Source organism: Arachis hypogaea, chromosome 9 (assembly GCF_003086295.3).
Source record: "Arachis hypogaea cultivar Tifrunner chromosome 9, arahy.Tifrunner.gnm2.J5K5, whole genome shotgun sequence".
In the NCBI taxonomy this organism is placed as follows: Eukaryota; Viridiplantae; Streptophyta; class Magnoliopsida; order Fabales; family Fabaceae; genus Arachis; species Arachis hypogaea.
In genome coordinates, this window is record NC_092044.1 from 106,923,656 (window position 1) to 106,941,598 (window position 17,943).

Here is a 17,943-nt window from a genome sequence, read left to right on the forward strand (position 1 = left end):
TTGCCCATTAAAATGGTAAAGTAGTAGTAGTTGCAAGTTTCGTTTCCTTTTGATGAATGTGTTCTGTTTTTCAATGACATCACGCAGCTGAACGAAGAATAACAAAACCAAATCAAGCAGCGCACAACTCTCTCTCTCTCTCTCTCTCTCTCTCTCTCTCTCTGCGATGGCTCTTTCACTGTCGCGGCTTCGTCACCCTCTCATCTCTCGCTCCCTTCGCCTCCTTTCCTCTTCCTCTTCCGTTTCCAGATCCCTCTCTCGGTAAGCTGCTTCTGCAATCATGTGTTTCTTGATCTTCCCCTTTTTTTTTATATATTTTTCTCTGAATTTTCGCTGCTTTACCTCAAATTTAATCATATGTTTTCGGCGGTTTTAACTTATAGGAAATTTGGTTACTATAGTTTCTCTTTTGAAGGTTAGTACTATTTAGAGGACGATTTTGTTATTGAAGTTCGCATTCTTCATGTGTTTTCAGTAGAAGTGAGGTTTGTGAATGTGATCCATTAGGTTAGAGGTTACTTAGGGAGCCATTGTGCATATTGATTAGGGAGCTGGTAGAGTTGTGCTGGCTCCAACTCCTCGATTAGATCATGACTTTTCGTTCTTCATAATAGGACTGCTTGATTTCTTTTAATGAATTCGTTACTAGCTTGTAATGATAATATGATATGCTCCATTTGGTAAATGCATTTCGAAGTTGCAAGTTCTCATCGACAATGTGGTGCGGATGGATGAATTAAATCACTTGAGGCCAATTAACGCAAGAGACTTTAAAATGTTGTTTAATATGATATTCGAAATGCTAGCAGTTGTTTGAATCAGTCATTTAAACTAAACTGCACTTGTTTGTTCAGAGCAGGGTAATGGATAATGATAAAAAAAAGTAGTAGTAGTAGTAATAGTAGTAGTAGTAATAATAATAATAGGAATTAAGATATTGATTACAGAATCTGTAATTGATTTGCTGAAGTATCAGAGGAAATTCTTGCGATCTCAATTCTCAATGGTATTAGGTATAGAAATAGCAGAGAAATAGAGATATCATAGAACATAGAGGGTCTTATTCCTCCTTGCCCAAACCTCAGACTCTTTCTCCATGATTTTTTATGCATTCTCTCTGCTTTTCTCACATTTATCCCCACTCCCTCATAACTGAATTTTCCCTTCACCCTACTTATGTTGCCATGTTGGTTCTGTGTACATAGATGATGTTGTATGTTCTAGACCTTGCTGACCAATGTACTTTAGTTCGTTGTATCATGTACAAATTGACCTGCTTCCATTTGAACAATTGAACACCAAAGTAAAGTGGTACTGGCAATTACTTAATTTTAGTGTAATGTTGTCTTGTTTATTTATTTGATCCATCTGTACCGATTATTACAGGAAGTATTATTTGGTAGCATCTGTTGCTTTCCAGGAATCATTCCAAATTGTTTGTAACTTTTGATATAATGCATGGTTTTCAATGTTCAAAGAATCTTTAATTTTTATTATCATGGTGCCTTTTTTTTCTTATGTATTTTATAACTCTACTTGAAGATTCTAATATATTATTTCGGATTTTGTTCTTGACAGAACTTCTAAGTCAGGGATTTTCTCTGTGGGTTGTGATGAGCATCAAAGGTGTGCATCATTAACCTGCACTTTTTTTGTATTAACTGCAAGATTAGGGGTTCTTTAATCTTATTTTGATTCTTATTTATGGGATTGATTTGAATTTCAAAGATGGAGAATTCTGGTAATGTCATCATACTATGATTATTAGTGTTGAAATTGTTTCCTTCTTTGACCACCCAGTTACCATTGTAAATGAGATGACCAACTTTTTCTGTTAACCCAACCTGCCTTGCTTGAGCCTTTGAAATAAAAATGTGAAACCATTCCAATATAAAATCATCAGCTCAAGTTTCTTGATCCAACATCAGGTTGTCCAATCTGTCAGATTTGTACTTCTCTGGTTGACCATACATTCTTCCAGCTTATCAAACTTACAAAGTAATGTGGGGATAAGCATCCTCTACGTTGGATATGTTACACAAATGTCATGTCTTTTCCTTTAACATAATGATTCATCATGTCTTCTACATGGTCTTCCTGGCATTTTTTAATTGTGATGTTTATCTTTATCAGGCTTACATCTTTGTCTAGGCTTACAGGAGTCTGTGATCATTCTTTAAAGCCAAAGGTTAGTATTTAACTGAATAATAATAATAATGATAAATCAAATTGTGGCCAGATTTTCTCTGACAACTTTCAACTTTTCCAGTGGTTTGGTATCAGATACTTCTCATCTGCAGGTACTTCATGTTTCACTTCTCATGTTCCCACTCTCTATAGTTTCTCTTGTGGCTTCACTTTGCATGCATGTGTTCTTACGATGTATCTTGCAAATGTTATGGATTTTCAGCAAATTTCTTGATTTTTTGTTATTGAATGGCATATATTAAGTCTTTTGAATTTAAATATGAATATGCTAACTTCTGATCATTTGTCCTCTTTGATAGACTCATCACACATAGTCATTGGGATGCCTGCTTTATCTCCTACAATGGTGAGATTACGAGAACTTTAATTTTTAACTTTGTTTTATCTCCCTTCATGGTATTGCATCCATGGAATATTATTGATCTTTCCTTGTGGTTCAGACCCAAGGTAACATTGCAAAATGGAGAAAGAAAGAAGGAGATAAGGTCAGCCAGTATAGAATATTGTTGTAGATCACAACACTGTTTCATTCAGTGCATCACTTTGGGACTTGACAATTTGTTAATTAATCATTCCTCCTTGCTTTTAACTAATCTAACAGATAGAAGTTGGTGATATACTATGTGAAATTGAAACCGACAAGGCTACACTTGAATTTGAAAGTCTTGAAGAAGGGTAATTTTCTTATCCTTCTTTTCATATTTCCCTTATGGGTTATGGATGACTTGTACTAATGCTTAAATTAGAGTTTGTTATCATCTCAAAAATCAATGTGTGTTCCGTTTCTTTTGGGGGCACTAGTAACAAATTAGAAGCATTATTGGCAACTGAGCTTTTACCCTAGAGCTTAGATCATGAGACATGCAAATTTGTATACATAGAAAACTTGGCAGTAATTGTATGATGCCTGCAGATTTCTTGCTAAGATATTGGTACCTGATGGTTCAAAGGATGTGCCAGTTGGACAACCAATTGCAATAACAGTGAGTAATCTTTTAAGTTCCAATTTTTGAATTACTTCTTACATGGAAATCATTGCAAATTATACATCTCTAAAATGAATTCATTATGTATTCTGGAAACGGTTGAATTTTAATTGTTTTGTTCATACCTTTTTGTCCGAATAAAAAATTCCTTTTATGTTTCATTTTAAATGATGATAATATAAGAACTTTTGAAGTTACTATTTGCCTCACATGATCTGAACCATGATTTTCTTGTATTTGAATTCCAATTTACTCCATCATTACACACACCATTAGATGTCTTAAACAGCACCTTTTTTTTCTTTTTTTCCCCTGAAGTAAGCTTGCAAATTGGGCTTGGGCATAGGTGTATTATCTTTCTGTACAACTATACTCACTTGCCATGAAGTTGCTTATTTGGTATTCAGTTACACATTAATGAACTCTGTTATTCCCACAGCTCTGTATTACAGTACATGTGCATATTCTGCTCTGATTCTCACAATCACTATCAGAAAATGCATTCAGTTTCCCTCGATCACAGTCTTTCTAAAGGTTGCTTCTTTTTATTATGTTTTCCCATCACTATCTATTCGTTTTGTCTCTAAAATCAATGGTCCAATCGAAAAATCTATAGGCTCAATATTATGGCTTTGCTAAATCGTAATCTGAAAGCAATATTTTCCTCTTCATGTAAGCACCAGTTAATTTTAAATCGTCAACTTGTGGGATTTTACTTGATAATTTATTCTGTGGGCCTTGACAAGGTTGAGGATCAAGATGATATTAAAAATGTCCCTGCTTCTGTGGGAAGTGGGACTGAGGTTAAAGAGAAGAAACCAATACATCAGGATGACTCCGCTGAGGAAAGGAAACCAGAACCAACGTCCACTGACATTAATGCATCAGAACTTCCACCTCATATCCTTCTTGAAATGCCGGCTTTGTCCCCAACAATGGTGAAAAGATTGTGATGTTTCTGTGGTTAACATTACCATCATCTCCCAAACTTTCCCACTATTGCAGCATTAATTTTCAATTATTTTTCCATACAGAACCAAGGCAACATTGCTAAATGGAGGAAAAAAGAAGGCGACAAGGTTAGTGATGTTTTAACATTAGATTTTGAGTTGGATTTCCTTATTTTAGTATAATTCCAAAGGTTATGAATGCTCGGTAATATTCATATATTCTTTTGCCTGCTGTGCATTTACATATAATTCATCTAACAGATTGAAGTGGGTGACATATTATGTGAGATAGAGACAGACAAAGCTACCCTTGAATTTGAAAGTATGGAGGAAGGGTAATAAATATTCTTTCCATATCCTGAACAGTTAACGTAAATATTCTTTTTTTTTTTTGTTATGGTTGTGTGCATTGCAAAATGCTAAATTATTTTACACAAGTTTCTTGGCCAAGATGCTTCTAAATAATTTTCTAAAATAGTAAAGATTTGAGCAGTGTAATATGATTAGCAAATCAGACATTGTACCTTTTACGGACATGCCTGGTACTAATTAGTTTTCATCAATAAGTTACAGTTCCATAAAAGTGAGTCCTGGGAATTGTCTCTAGTCTCGTTCTTTTATGCAATTTGTGGTAGATTACATTACAATCCCTTCCATTATGTATATCATTTTATTTTTATTTTTATTTATTATTATTATGTGTTTTCTGTTTACAGACCAAACTTTTAGCACAAATTTTACAAACATTATTTATTTATTTATTTATTTATTTATTTTGATCTGTCAAACATGCTTTATTTTTACTCATGCCTATCATCTGGGTTCTAGATACTTGGCTAAGATACTTGCACCAGAAGGTTCAAAAGAAGTGGCAGTTGGACAACCTATTGCAATAACAGTAAGTGTGGAAATTCTTTTTTGTAACTTAAATTCAATATAAAGTATATTTGTGTAAGAGTAGGATCTTAACATTTTGTTCCTCTTCCCATGAAAGGAAACATCTAACAATATTTTATCTACGTAGTGGTTGGTTTGTCCTTTCTCTTTTTTCATGACATGCACTGGATTATAAAAATACTTATGGTACTTGGTGTAATGCAAGGTTGAAGATGCAGGTGATATTGAAGCTGTAAAGAATTCTAATGGTGGCAGATCTGCAAGCAAAAATGAGCAGACCACCAAACATGATACTAAAACTGAGGTGAAACCACAGAAAACTAGTTCAAAAAGAATTAGCCCAGCTGCAAAGTTGCTAATTTCGGAATATGGATTGGATCCATCGACAATAAATGCCTCTGGTCCACATGGCACTTTACTGAAAGGGGATGTTCTGTCTGCAATTAAATCAGGAAAATTGACTCCAAAACCTTATTCAGCTAAAGAGAAGGCATCACCATCTCAAAGTCATCAACAATCTGCAGCATCACCAGAGTCAAAGTCTGCTTCTGCCTCAAAGCAGTCAGATGCATATGAAGATCTTCCCAATAGTCAAATTCGCAAGGTTGGTCTGATGAATTTTCTGTTAAACAAGAGGAAGGCTCCTCAAATCTTTTTAGAGGCATGTTGTATTTTAGTGAGAAGTATCCTTGCTAAATAACGATATGTAAAGAGCATTCAAAGGGTCTTTGTGAAGCCGCCGTTTGTTTGCTTTTATTTGGAGTTGAATGCTTTCATATTTAGGGAGAAATGTTTGTCATAACACCTATTTTTGAATGTTATGCAGGTTATTGCAAAGAGGTTGTTGGAATCAAAACAAAACACACCACACTTGTATTTATCATCAGGTTTTAATTCTCCTATGCCTTTCATATTAGTCCAACCTAATTCATATGTACACTAACTAGCTATTATATCTTTTCATTGCCATGAGTTAGATGTTACTTTGGATCCTCTTCTCTCCCTTAGAAAAGATCTTAAAGGTATGGACTAGTAAAATTTATTACTATTGTTCCTAGTACATTTGCAATCCGGTATATTCTTTATTTTTCCCGTTGATTGCAGAGCAGTATGATGTTAAAGTTTCGGTGAATGACATTATTATCAAAGTTGTAGCAGCTGCTCTCAGAAATGTCCCAGAAGCAAATGGTAAACAATTCTCTCTTACTGTCTTTTGATATATGTGTTATTCTTGACTTGGTTCATTCATTAGTGTCCATAGTCCTGCAATTGCTCTTTACAAACCTATTCATGGAACTGAATTATTCTCCATAGGAGTTTGTAATTTTGAAATCCTTTTTTCTGTTATGGCAGCGTACTGGGATGCTGAAAAGGGTGAAGTTGTTTTATGTGATTCTGTTGACATATCTATAGCGGTTGCCACTGAGAAGGTAATGGATAGTGTTTAAACTGTTAGTATGATTTTATAGAGAAATGCTAGGTGAACAAGTTATTTTTGTAACCAAGTCCAACCAAGTCTTTCTTCTTCTTATGCCTCTCGGCCTCTCCTCCTTTCCCTTCTTCTTCAACTAATATCAATCCTTAAGTTATTGAACCAACTTGGTTGAACTTATTACCAAAATGACTTGGTCATGTAGCATCACCGCATTTTATAAAGCACTCAAATCTCATGTCTACAGGGCTTGATGACTCCAATAATAAGAAATGCTGATCATAAGACAATATCTGCCATCTCGTCTGAGGTAATTTATAGTCATCTATATAGGTTTCTGTATAATGACTGTATCGGGACATCTTATCTTGTTTGTGTTGAAATTTAGGCAGTCACATTCATTCTAGATTAATTGAAAATTTAGAAAGCAAATACCTTTATTTACTTCTTGAAAATCTTCAATAACTTGTTGATTGTTTAGGTCAAGGAACTAGCAGCAAAGGCACGTGATGGCAAGTTGAAGCCACAAGAATTCCAAGGGGGTACTTTTAGGTGAGCTGACCTCATTGTTTGGCAGGCTTAGAAATTCCCCATTCATCCTTTTTTTTTAGGGGAAAAAGAACATACTATTGTAAAGTAATAACCCTGAGCTTTGTACAATGCAGCATTTCAAACTTAGGAATGTATCCTGTGGATAAATTCTGTGCTATTATAAACCCCCCACAGGTACTCGCTATATCTCTATCTCTACACACACACTCGCCCTGGCGAATATCCCCGTATACTGCTCACAATCTATATAAATTTTACTTAGTACAGGGGCGGAGCGGAGTAGCCTTAGTGGATGTTCAAACTTAAAAAATGATTGTTGTTTCTTACTATATGCTGCAGGCTTGCATTCTTGCTGTAGGGAGGGGCAACAAAGTTGTGGAACCAATACTTGGATCTGATGGTATGAGTTAATGGATGTTCTGTATGTCAGTTAATCTTATAATTTTCATTTGTTTTGACATTGGTTATTATTCATTAGGAATTGAGAAGCCAGCAGTCGTCAATAAGTTGAACTTAACATTATCGGCTGATCATCGTGTTTTTGATGGCAAAGTTGGAGGTATGTCTAATTAGGTGGCTATTAAATTAATGTTGGAACCAATAAGTAATAAATTAATTAGCTATTAATTTAGTAGTTAATAAATAATCTGTTGGTTGAATTAGTTTGATAATTGATTAACGCACAAACCAACAATGGAACAATTCTTCCCCATAATGCCCTAAATTGACTACATTCCATTAATAATTGGCAACTGAAGAGACCTTGGGCTTGAACCTTGAAGCAATTGTAGACTGATTAAAGGGTGCTTATGTGCTTTGATTTGATTTTGCAGGTGCATTTCTCTCTGCTTTGAAATCAAACTTCAGTGATATAAGAAGGCTTCTTTTATAAATTACACACAACAAACTTTCCTTGATTGATTGATTGGAGTTATGACCAATCGATATGGATGCAGAGCCTGGCCCGAACTTGCATAGCATCCCCATTTTTTTCTTTTGTCCTTTACAATTTTATTTCCTCATCTGAAACAGTTTTTGGTGGTTATGCCATATCATTCTCTGTTAAATAATATCTTAGCTCTAATTCCTGAGAATAATACAGGTTGAGGTTCTAACAGTGAGAGGTTTCCAACAATTGAGTTTGAGCATGTTGGTAATTTTGTTCACTAAGCCAATTTGGTGATGTTCAATTTTGTATAAACATCTATGTAAAAATGGCCATGCAATAGTAACATTTAGATGAATAAAGATTCCTTTCAGGTGCTGAATGAAAATGTTTTTGTACTACTTTAGCAGTTCTTAAATGTAATCATTTCTGAAGTTTGGCTTGCAGAAGGATTTTATCTCGAGTAGCTAGAAATTTTATATGAAATTCATGGAAGAGACCAAAAAATTATACTAGCTATGATACACGGACACTCACACGGATACGGGATACGACACAATACAGGATATGCTGACACGTGAATTTTAAAATTTTATAAGACATGTGGACACGTATATATATAAAATATAAAATATCTTTTAGATAAATCGTAATGATATTTTGATATTTTATTGATATTAAAATATAAATTAATTTTTTAATTTTTTTAATGTGTTATTTTAATTATATAAAATATTTAAAATATTTTTTGTTTTATTAAATAATAATTTATACTATTTCTAAATTTATTTTAAGAATATATGTTAAGAATAAGATTAGACATATTAATATGTGATGGTATTTTGGTGAATATATTCGAAGAAAATTTTTTTATTTTTTATTAAGACACGATTGGATATAGTAAACACGTATGTCGGACAGTGTTGGTATATATAATATCCGAAATATCCATGCTTTATAGCATACTAGCAAGTCAATCCTCACAGATAAAGCTGTCCTTAAAACTTATGGCATCAATCTAGTATTTACTAAAAGTAACTTATATACATACATGATTAGTTTTTAGATTTGGTCGAGTAATGAGTACTACACCCAGTATATCATTTTAAGATAAAATTCATTATACTTCTCTGCTAACACAATTAGTATATTATGAATTTTTTATTTAAATAATTATAAATTATAAAATTTATAAATAAATTAATAAAAAATATACTTTATATTAATTTTAAAATGTTATTTATTAAATTATTTTATAAAAAAATGTACATTTTAATCCCGTTCATCCAAGTATCCAAGATTGTATTGGAATACTTTTAGATAAATAAAGTAAATACAATATTTTATCAATTTATATAAATTTAAGATTATTTATATTTTTTTACAATTTTACAATGATAATTTGATGTACAATATAATGAAAAATACAAACACTCATAATATGTGTATGAGATTAACTATCAATTAAGTATTTAGGTAATAAAAAGGTACTTAAAGATATTATCGATAAAATAATATTTGAATGATTTGAGAAATAAGATAAAAAATTAATCAATATTTTTTTTGTAAGTAACAAAAAAAAATTCTTAATTAGTAAATGACTTATTCATTTGATCTGAATTTTTATAAAAATATTTAAATAAATATTTAAAAGATGCACAAAAAAATTTAAAACAAAATTTGACCTCTAAATTTTTTTTAGCTTTTTCAAAAAAATATGATCATTCACAATAATTTTTTCTAAATTTATTTGACATAAAATTACTGATAATAACAAATATCTTATTTTTCTTATAATAATTGCAAAAATTTGCATCAAAATAAGATCTTTAAAATTTTTTTAGAATATATTTAATATTTCGTTTTTTTAAATTACATTTTTAAATCTTTCGAGTGCTTATTTGTAATTAGTACTAATGTTAAACCTGTGCGATGTACGGGCTTATATTTAAATTTGATAAGTTAAATTAACAATAATATTTTATAACCATATATTTTTTAAATTTAGTATAACACTATCATCGTCGTTATATAATAAACGTATTAAATATGTTATTTTATCTTTATTCAAAGTAAAATATAAATAGAAGAGTTTGAAGTTTATAATATTTTTGAACTATAAGGAGGGAGACATGAAAAAATAAGAACATATATAATTGTAATAATAGCATATTAATTTTACACTAAACTTTATATCAAAAAGCTAATAAAAATTTATCGACAACCTAATATCTTACTAACTTTATTAGAAAAGCAATTGGCATAGGATGTTGTGTCTTGTTACACATTTCATTTCAAATCTGAAAAAGAGTTATAGATAAATTAATTATATTTATAGTAAATATTTGTACAAAAGTGTAAATCATAATATTATTCTTACCTAAATATTATTAAAAACCTCTTTGAACACGACATTTGTTGTTGATGACTTTGGATTGCTGTCTTCGTCTAGAATTAAAACCCTGAGGCCACTGTGACTCTTAACTCTTGACAAAGCAACATAAAGTTGTCCATGAGTGAACACTGATTTTGACAAATAAAGCCCTACATGTGATAATGATTGACCCTGACTCTTGTTAATGGTCATTGCAAAACATACTGTTAATGGAAATTGTCTCTGTTGGAACTTAAATGACAATCCTGAATCTGAAGGGATCAAGTTTATTCTTGGAATGTACACTTTATCTCCAATATTTCTACCAGTCACTACCGTCGCTCCAATTACATTGCTGCCAAGTTCGTTAACTATTAATCTTGTCCCGTTGCATAAACCTGAAGTCTGGTCTATGTTTCGCAGTAGCATTACAGCGACTCCTGGCTTCAAAGTCAACTTGTGATTGGGTAGTCTCGAACATTTGATATCATTTAGGAACTCTGGTGTGAACCACTCTTATTATACATCTTCATTCTCATCAGCTTGACATGTTGTGTCAGAGCTCAAATACTCCTTTTCCATCTATGGAAAGATTGTCAAGATAAAATCGTTTACCTTCTCGACACTTTCAAGCGTGGGTGCAAGAATTGCCCTACTCTAAAAATACCTGTAATCTGACATGTTTTGCAATAAATTTGGATATGCAAAGTCTACCAAATGAGAGAGAGGGTCATCAGTAGTTGTAATTAATAGATCATCTAAAATTTTAACTTTTGATTTATCACCAACAATAGAGCCAACATTTCTATTTCCAACATCAAGTATCCAATTAGCAAATCTCTTCATTTCACCTTCATCTTGATCTGAAGAAGACATTAGAAGCCTCATATTTGTATGCAGTTTCAGAACCTTACAAAATGACCACATATGGGATGAGTTAATAGCGGATGCCAATATATCGTGTCTACTTCCTTTCGGAATCACCGGAAGTATCTGTCTGAAATCACCTCCTAGAACAACAACCTTACCACCAAATGGTTGATGTGTCTTATGTTGATCGGTAACTGACATAAGATCCCTGAGCGTCCGATCAAGTGCTTCAAAGCACATTTTATTGAGCATTGGAACTTCATCCCAAATTGTTAAGCTACTTTGGATGAGCAGCTCAACCTTCAAACTGCCATGTTTGATGTTGCAAGTAGATTCATCAGTAATTGTAATAGGTATTGAAAATCTAGAATGAGCCGTTCTGCCACCAGGTAGGAGTAAAGATGCAATTCCACTGGATGCGACATTTAAAACAATCTTTCCTCTAGACCGAATAGCAGAAGAAAGTCCATTCCAAATAATTATCTTACCACACCCACCATGCCCATAAACGAAGTAAAAACCACCAGAGTCTGTAATAACAGCATTGAGTATCTCATCAAATACTAACCCTTGCTCATGAGTCATCTTTTGTTTCGTATATAAATTTGTATGAGCCAACTCATTTGTGTCATATGCTAACTCCTCCTCTATTAGCTTATTCTGAAAAAGGCGAACATCAGACATCTCAGGATATAGCATTGATTGATATTCTCTTAAAGATCTCGCATTGCTGTTGAGTATCTTCTCAATCTCAATAAGGTAGAGATTTTTCAATTCGTCATCAATCATGTTTAGTCCTAGCAAAAGAACATAGTGGTTTTATAAAATATTTAATAAGTAATTTTAAAATAAAACTATTAATATTATTAATAAAAATAAAGATAATAAAAGAATACAGTCTTGATATAAAAAAAAAGACATAGTAAAATACCTTGGTTTTTCAAAGCTTTTCTCCTCTCATATAGTATTCCATCAGCTAATAATATCCAAGTTGCATTCCCAATTGATGACCAAACCTCATTAATAGCTGTAATGAATTTTCTATCATCATACAGTAGTCCCAATGAATAAAAAGCATTTTGAAAGTTAGGATATGTAATCCTATTAACTGTCCTAATAGACTCATATGTTGTGCAACATTTTTGAACAGTTAACAAAAGTCTTATATAATAGATATCACCTGTACCTGGTGGAAAATAGTTTAACCTCACAATAGAATATCCTCTCTTGCGTGAATGTCATTCCCTTTTTCTCTATCATAAACAAATTGATTTGAAAACTCAGCATACGTTAAAGTTTGACTTGCTTTAAATTCTTTTTTGGCCTCCATCCATACTAAGAACATCGTACCTTTTTCTTTCTCTTATTCCATGATTTTCTTAAGATTGTCATTGTTTTTAAAAATGATATTTTGCTTTCCATACAAATGAAAGGTTAATCTCATCACCGAAGGCCATCTCCGATGAATCAAAGCTAAAGTTCTCCACACGGCCTCACGTGCAGACAAATATCCACAATCATAAAATTGTTTGATCTTATAATAATCTGAGCATCCTCTCCACTGAAAGCTTCTTTTGAAACCTCAACTGCCACCTTGGCTGAATATTTATTCATGTACCTGAATAAATATTTGATAGTATTTGACTTGTTGTAGTACTCTACGTTAACATGTGCTTGATAATACATTAGCAGATATGCGTTGTAAAAAATTATATTCCTATTATCTATATAGAATCCATTTCTTTTATTAACTACTCTTGTGTCTTATCTTCTATATGATAGGTATCGATTATCATTAATAAATGTGGTGTTATTGAATATTTTAGGATAATATTTGGTGTAGTACCTATCTTTCATGCAGGGAGATTTTGAGCGAATGGTCCATGAATCATATATGTAGATACAACTCTAAATAATTTTGGGTATCGAACAGAATCGGACAATTCTAACAATATTAACCAGTCAATTTAAGTTGTGTTTGTTATCTTGTGGTCTCCACTCACCTACAAAAGAATGTGAATATGTGGTGGACCTCTCTTTTAGAATTCTACCATGTACATCATTATAATAAAAAGATAAAAAAATAATATGTTATAAATAAATTATCTATTTTATATATATGCTTTGATAAATATATAACTGTGCAAATAATTTAACGAAAAATTTTTCTAAAAATAAGGTTAAATGATGAGCAATACCTACATCTAGACTTCGAATGTAATCCCTTGCTTAAGATCAGGGGGTTATCATGTCAAGCTTAATTTTTAACGCTCTACATAATATATCTGGTCGGTCTTCAACATTTAAGTTTTTTGGATTATTAACTCTACTAATTTCCTGCCAACCCGAGTTACGTGTCATTGTGACGAAGAGATTTGGATATCCATATATTTCTTATAAATTGCTAGAGTATATTGATAATTATTAAACATGTATCTCATGCTACCTGTGAAAGACGTGGGTAGCTAGAATGACACATGTATCTATTTTGGTAGCAAAAATTTTATCCCTAACAACTATATCTTGAATCCTAACCCCTTGTGTATATCACTCCTGTTCTTATCATTAAATTAATTAATTAATTTTATACTCTTTTCAAAATAATGGCATGAGAAAAATTGAAATTCAATATTGTTTTAAAATATAAAACTCTTTTAATCTAATTAGAAAATAGAAATAAAAAATAATTATTTTAGTTTCATCATAAATTGTATCTATCCTATTATTTATCAATAAAAATAAATAATTAATTACAATTTAAAAATTAACAACTTTATAAATTGTGTAAATATCTAAAACTAACAACTTAAGAAAGTGTACTTAAAAATTTAAAAACTAACAACCTAAGCAAATAACTTAAATTTAAAAAATAACAACCTAAAAAAATAACTTAAGTAAATAACTTAAAATTTAAAAGATTACCACCTAAGCAAATGACTTATAATTTATAAATAAAATTTTAAAAATTATTAATAACGACACCTAAGCAAATAATTTTCAAGCTCAATGTATTAGCGTCACATGAGCAAAAAATTCTCCATTTTTTTGAACTACTAAATTAGTTCAATTTTTTAGGAACAATAGAAAAAAAAAAGTATAAAAAAATATATATTAATTTTCTTTAAAATAGTATAAATAACCTCACATTTTAAGAAAATAAGTAATTTCATTCAATTTAATCTAATATTTTGCAATTAGCAAATTTGCTTATAAATTATGTAAATAAAAAAGATATTTTTAAAGACATTTGTTTACTTAAGAATTAAAAAAAATTATATTTTAAACTAAAAAGTTTAAACAAAGTGTTTTAATTAGCAATTGGAAATTAGAATTAGATTTTTTTTTAAATAATTACATATTAAAAATTAATAACTAACTTAATTATATCAACAATATGTCATATTAGAAATATAAAATTTTATGATATCAAATACTAAATTAGAAATTAACAAAATATCAACCGTATAAATAGGAAAAAAATCACAAATAATAATAACCAAATAACATTAACTTATATTAAAAAAAATTCTAAATTCAAACATAAAAATAAAAAAAACAAAAAAATAACAACTTAAAAACAAATAATATTTTCACCAAAACAAATATATGTTTGACATTATTCTATTAGATAAATTTAAAAAAGAGATTCTAAAATATGCCCATTCAAATTCTCAATTTTTATTATCAATCTTGATTATTTTGCAAGTTGAAGTATCTCCTTCCGCTTCCGAATCTTCGGACTCCGAAAAAAGTCGCTTGATTGGTGTAATAGCATTTTTCAACACTTCAGATCCTCATCGTCTGCAATCTCGTTAGAGAATTCAAATAATAAGTTATGTACAAAATACTATGTTAAATAAAAAACATCATTCTCACATTTTATTTTAACTCAATAATATTTTTAAATAAAATTATACTTCAATTTTAAGAAAACAAACAAAAAAATCTTTTGAAAGAAATAACCACAACTTGAAGACTTGAAGATTTAACATAGGTAGATCTCTTTAAATTTTAGAAAAGTATAGGTAAAATTTAAAATTTAAATTTTATTATATCAAATAAAATTAAAAAATTAGCTCCATGTTAATAATTAACAATCTTTTCAAATGTCATACTTACTTAGTTGTTTCACAATGATGTGTTGATATAAAATTTTATTTTATTTTAAATTTTAAAACTTTAAAACATCAATAACTAACTAATAAATAAATTTAAATTATAAACTCTAATAACTAACTAATTTAACACTAATTTTTTCGAAAATCAAAGAGAATAAAAAAGGAATATAAGGTAACTACAATAATTACTACAATAATTACGTGAACTTATTTATTACTATTAGTTACTAATAAGTGAACTTAATTTTTTCCAAAATAATAATTTATTAGCTTTTTCTTTAAATAAAAGAGTAATATTATTATAATTAAAGTAAAATGTAACTATAATTTAAAAATGTAAAAGTAACTTTTTAAGCAAATAATTTATAAATAATTTTTTAAATTAGCTCAATATTAAAAACTAAATATCTAACAACTTAAGAAAGTGTATTTAAAAATTTAAAAACTAACAACCTAAGCAAATAATTTAAAATTTAAAAAATAACAACCTAAGCAAAACAAATTAAGCAAATAACTTAAAATTTAAAAAATAACCACCTAAGCAAATAACTTATAATTTATAAATAAAATTTTAAAAATTTCTAATGACAACACCTAATAAAATAATTTTAAGTTCAATGTATGAGCGACACGTCAACAAAAAAAACTCTAAATTTAAAAGATAACAACCTAAGTAAAACAACTTTTAACTTAAAATTTAAAAAATAACTACCTAAACAAAATAACCTAAGCAAATGACTTAAAAAATAAATTTAATTTAATTTGAATATAAAAAATAAATTTCTTGATTCGGTGAGTTTTTAAATATAAAAAGTGTATAAATAAATAAAATAAACAAATAAAAATAATCTATGAACAAATAAAAGCATAGATAACTTTATTAAGATTAAGTACAGAAAAATTTATGATTATAAAATATTGCAATCTATTATAAACTAAAATTTAAAAATTCAATTAAGAAGTTAATATTACAAATATTAAAATATTTTTTATCTTAAATAATGTTCTAAACAAACTAATTTACACGCATTTAACTTGCACGTATTTTATTCGAATGTAGCAATTTTTCCCTAGAAATTGAATTGATTTGCTAAAAATTATGTTTATAGAAAATAAAAGGTGTGAATCAAATTAAAAATAAAACCATAAGTAATAACTAAATAACTTCAATTTATATTTAAAAAAATTCTAAATTTTAAATAACAATCTTGATCAAATAAGGTGTGTATTTTTCCTCCCAACACCAAAATATCTTATTTGGTAAGATATTCCTTCCTCCACCAAATTTACGAATCGAGACACAAAAACCCTCTTAACTAAGGTGTGTATTTTTTCTCCCTAGAATTAATGAACAAAAATAAAAAATGATTAGATGGGAATAAACAAATAAATTTAAAATATAAAATAGATAAATATTAGTAAAAAACTTACGTCTTCATCGAGTCAAAACATCTCAATTGAGTATGGCAATGGAGAATTTCCGTAACTTGGTAGTGTTCATAACCGTATCACTCATATACGTACACACAAATTGTTGATTGTAGGATTGATGTCAGTAATTTTGTGAATACCAGCCATTGGAATAAGTAGAGAGATTTTGGATATATGGAAAGAAAGGGATTGATGTACTTTAAATTGTGGTGCTTTACATCTCTTATAACTTATACTTTTATAGTTGCATCATAACTAAATTTTATTAAATTTGGTTGACTTTAATTTAAAATTTAAAAAATAACAAACTAAGTAAAACAACCCAAACTTAAAATTTGAAAATAACAACCTAAACAAACAATAATTTAAAAACTCTAAACTAACGTGAATCAACCGAAGTATAATTAACACGTAAATTTTTTTAAAAGCTCTAAATTTCTTTAAAAGAATTTATGTAGCTGCAATTTAAAAAAAAATCAACAAAAGATTTTTTTGCTAAAATATAAAAAAGAAATCTAAGTAAAATAATTTAAAATGTAAAAAATAACAATCTAAGTACAACAATCTAAAATTTAAAAAATAACAACTTAAATAAAATAATTTGAAATTTAAAAAATAACAATCTAAGTAAAACAACCCAGACAAATAAAATAATTTAAAATTTAAAAAATAACAACTTAAGTAAAACAACCCAAACTTAAAATTTGAAAATAACAACCTAGGAAATAATAATTTATAATTTATAAAAGTATAATTAACACGTAAATTTTTTTAAAACTCTAAATTTCTTTAAAAGAATATATGTAGCTACAATTTAAAAAAAATCAACAAAATATTTTTTAAAAAATAGTGTTAAAATATAAAAAAGAACAATCTAAGTAAAATAATTTAAAATGTAAAAAATAACAACCTAAGTACAACAATCTAAAATTTAAAAAATAACAACTTAAATAAAATAATTTAAAATTTAAAAAATAACAATCTAAGTAAAACAACCCAGACAAATAAAACAATTTAAAATTCGTAAAATAACAACTTATGTAAAACAATTCAAAGTTAAAATTTGAAAATAACAACCTAGGCAAAAGAATAATTTATAATTTATAATTTATAAATACAATTCTAAAAATTTCTAGTAACGACACGTAAGTAAATAAACTCCCAGACTCAACGTATGAGCGCCACGTCAGCATATAAGCTCCCCATTTGTATTACTACTAGTGTTAAACCCGTGCGATG

At 29.2% G+C, this 17,943-nt stretch overlaps 1 protein-coding gene across 2 annotated transcripts; it reads left to right on the forward strand.

Annotated features, from left to right (window-relative positions):
- The first annotated feature begins 9 nt into the window (after positions 1 to 9).
- On the forward strand, positions 10 to 8,299 carry LOC112711538 (dihydrolipoyllysine-residue acetyltransferase component 1 of pyruvate dehydrogenase complex, mitochondrial). 2 transcript variants are annotated; one of them, XM_025764215.3, is made up of 23 exons: positions 40 to 261; positions 1,579 to 1,626; positions 2,134 to 2,188; positions 2,270 to 2,300; positions 2,508 to 2,554; positions 2,649 to 2,693; positions 2,810 to 2,883; positions 3,122 to 3,191; positions 3,941 to 4,132; positions 4,229 to 4,273; positions 4,406 to 4,479; positions 4,973 to 5,042; positions 5,247 to 5,645; positions 5,868 to 5,928; positions 6,019 to 6,063; positions 6,146 to 6,229; positions 6,395 to 6,471; positions 6,721 to 6,783; positions 6,955 to 7,025; positions 7,139 to 7,199; positions 7,365 to 7,425; positions 7,504 to 7,584; positions 7,859 to 8,299. In XM_025764215.3, the coding sequence occupies exons 1-23, from the start codon at positions 167 to 169 to the stop codon at positions 7,915 to 7,917; spliced, it is 1,908 nt and encodes a 635-aa protein (XP_025620000.1). In that variant the 5' UTR covers positions 40 to 166; the 3' UTR covers positions 7,918 to 8,299. The 2 variants fall into 2 exon arrangements, with proteins under 2 accessions (XP_025620001.1, XP_025620000.1); XM_025764216.3 differs by lacking the exon at positions 1,579 to 1,626 and having other exon boundaries at positions 10 to 261.
- Positions 8,300 to 17,943: the final 9,644 nt, after the last annotated feature.

Coding starts and splice junctions, on each gene's coding strand:
- LOC112711538 (XM_025764215.3), top strand. CDS start 167: ATGGCTCTTTCACTGTCGCGGCTTCGTCACCCTCTCATCTCTCGCTCC. Junction 2,884..3,121: donor TTTGAAAGTCTTGAAGAAGG/GTAATTTTCTTA, acceptor TGATGCCTGCAG/ATTTCTTGCTAAGATATTGG. Junction 6,472..6,720: donor TAGCGGTTGCCACTGAGAAG/GTAATGGATAGT, acceptor TCATGTCTACAG/GGCTTGATGACTCCAATAAT.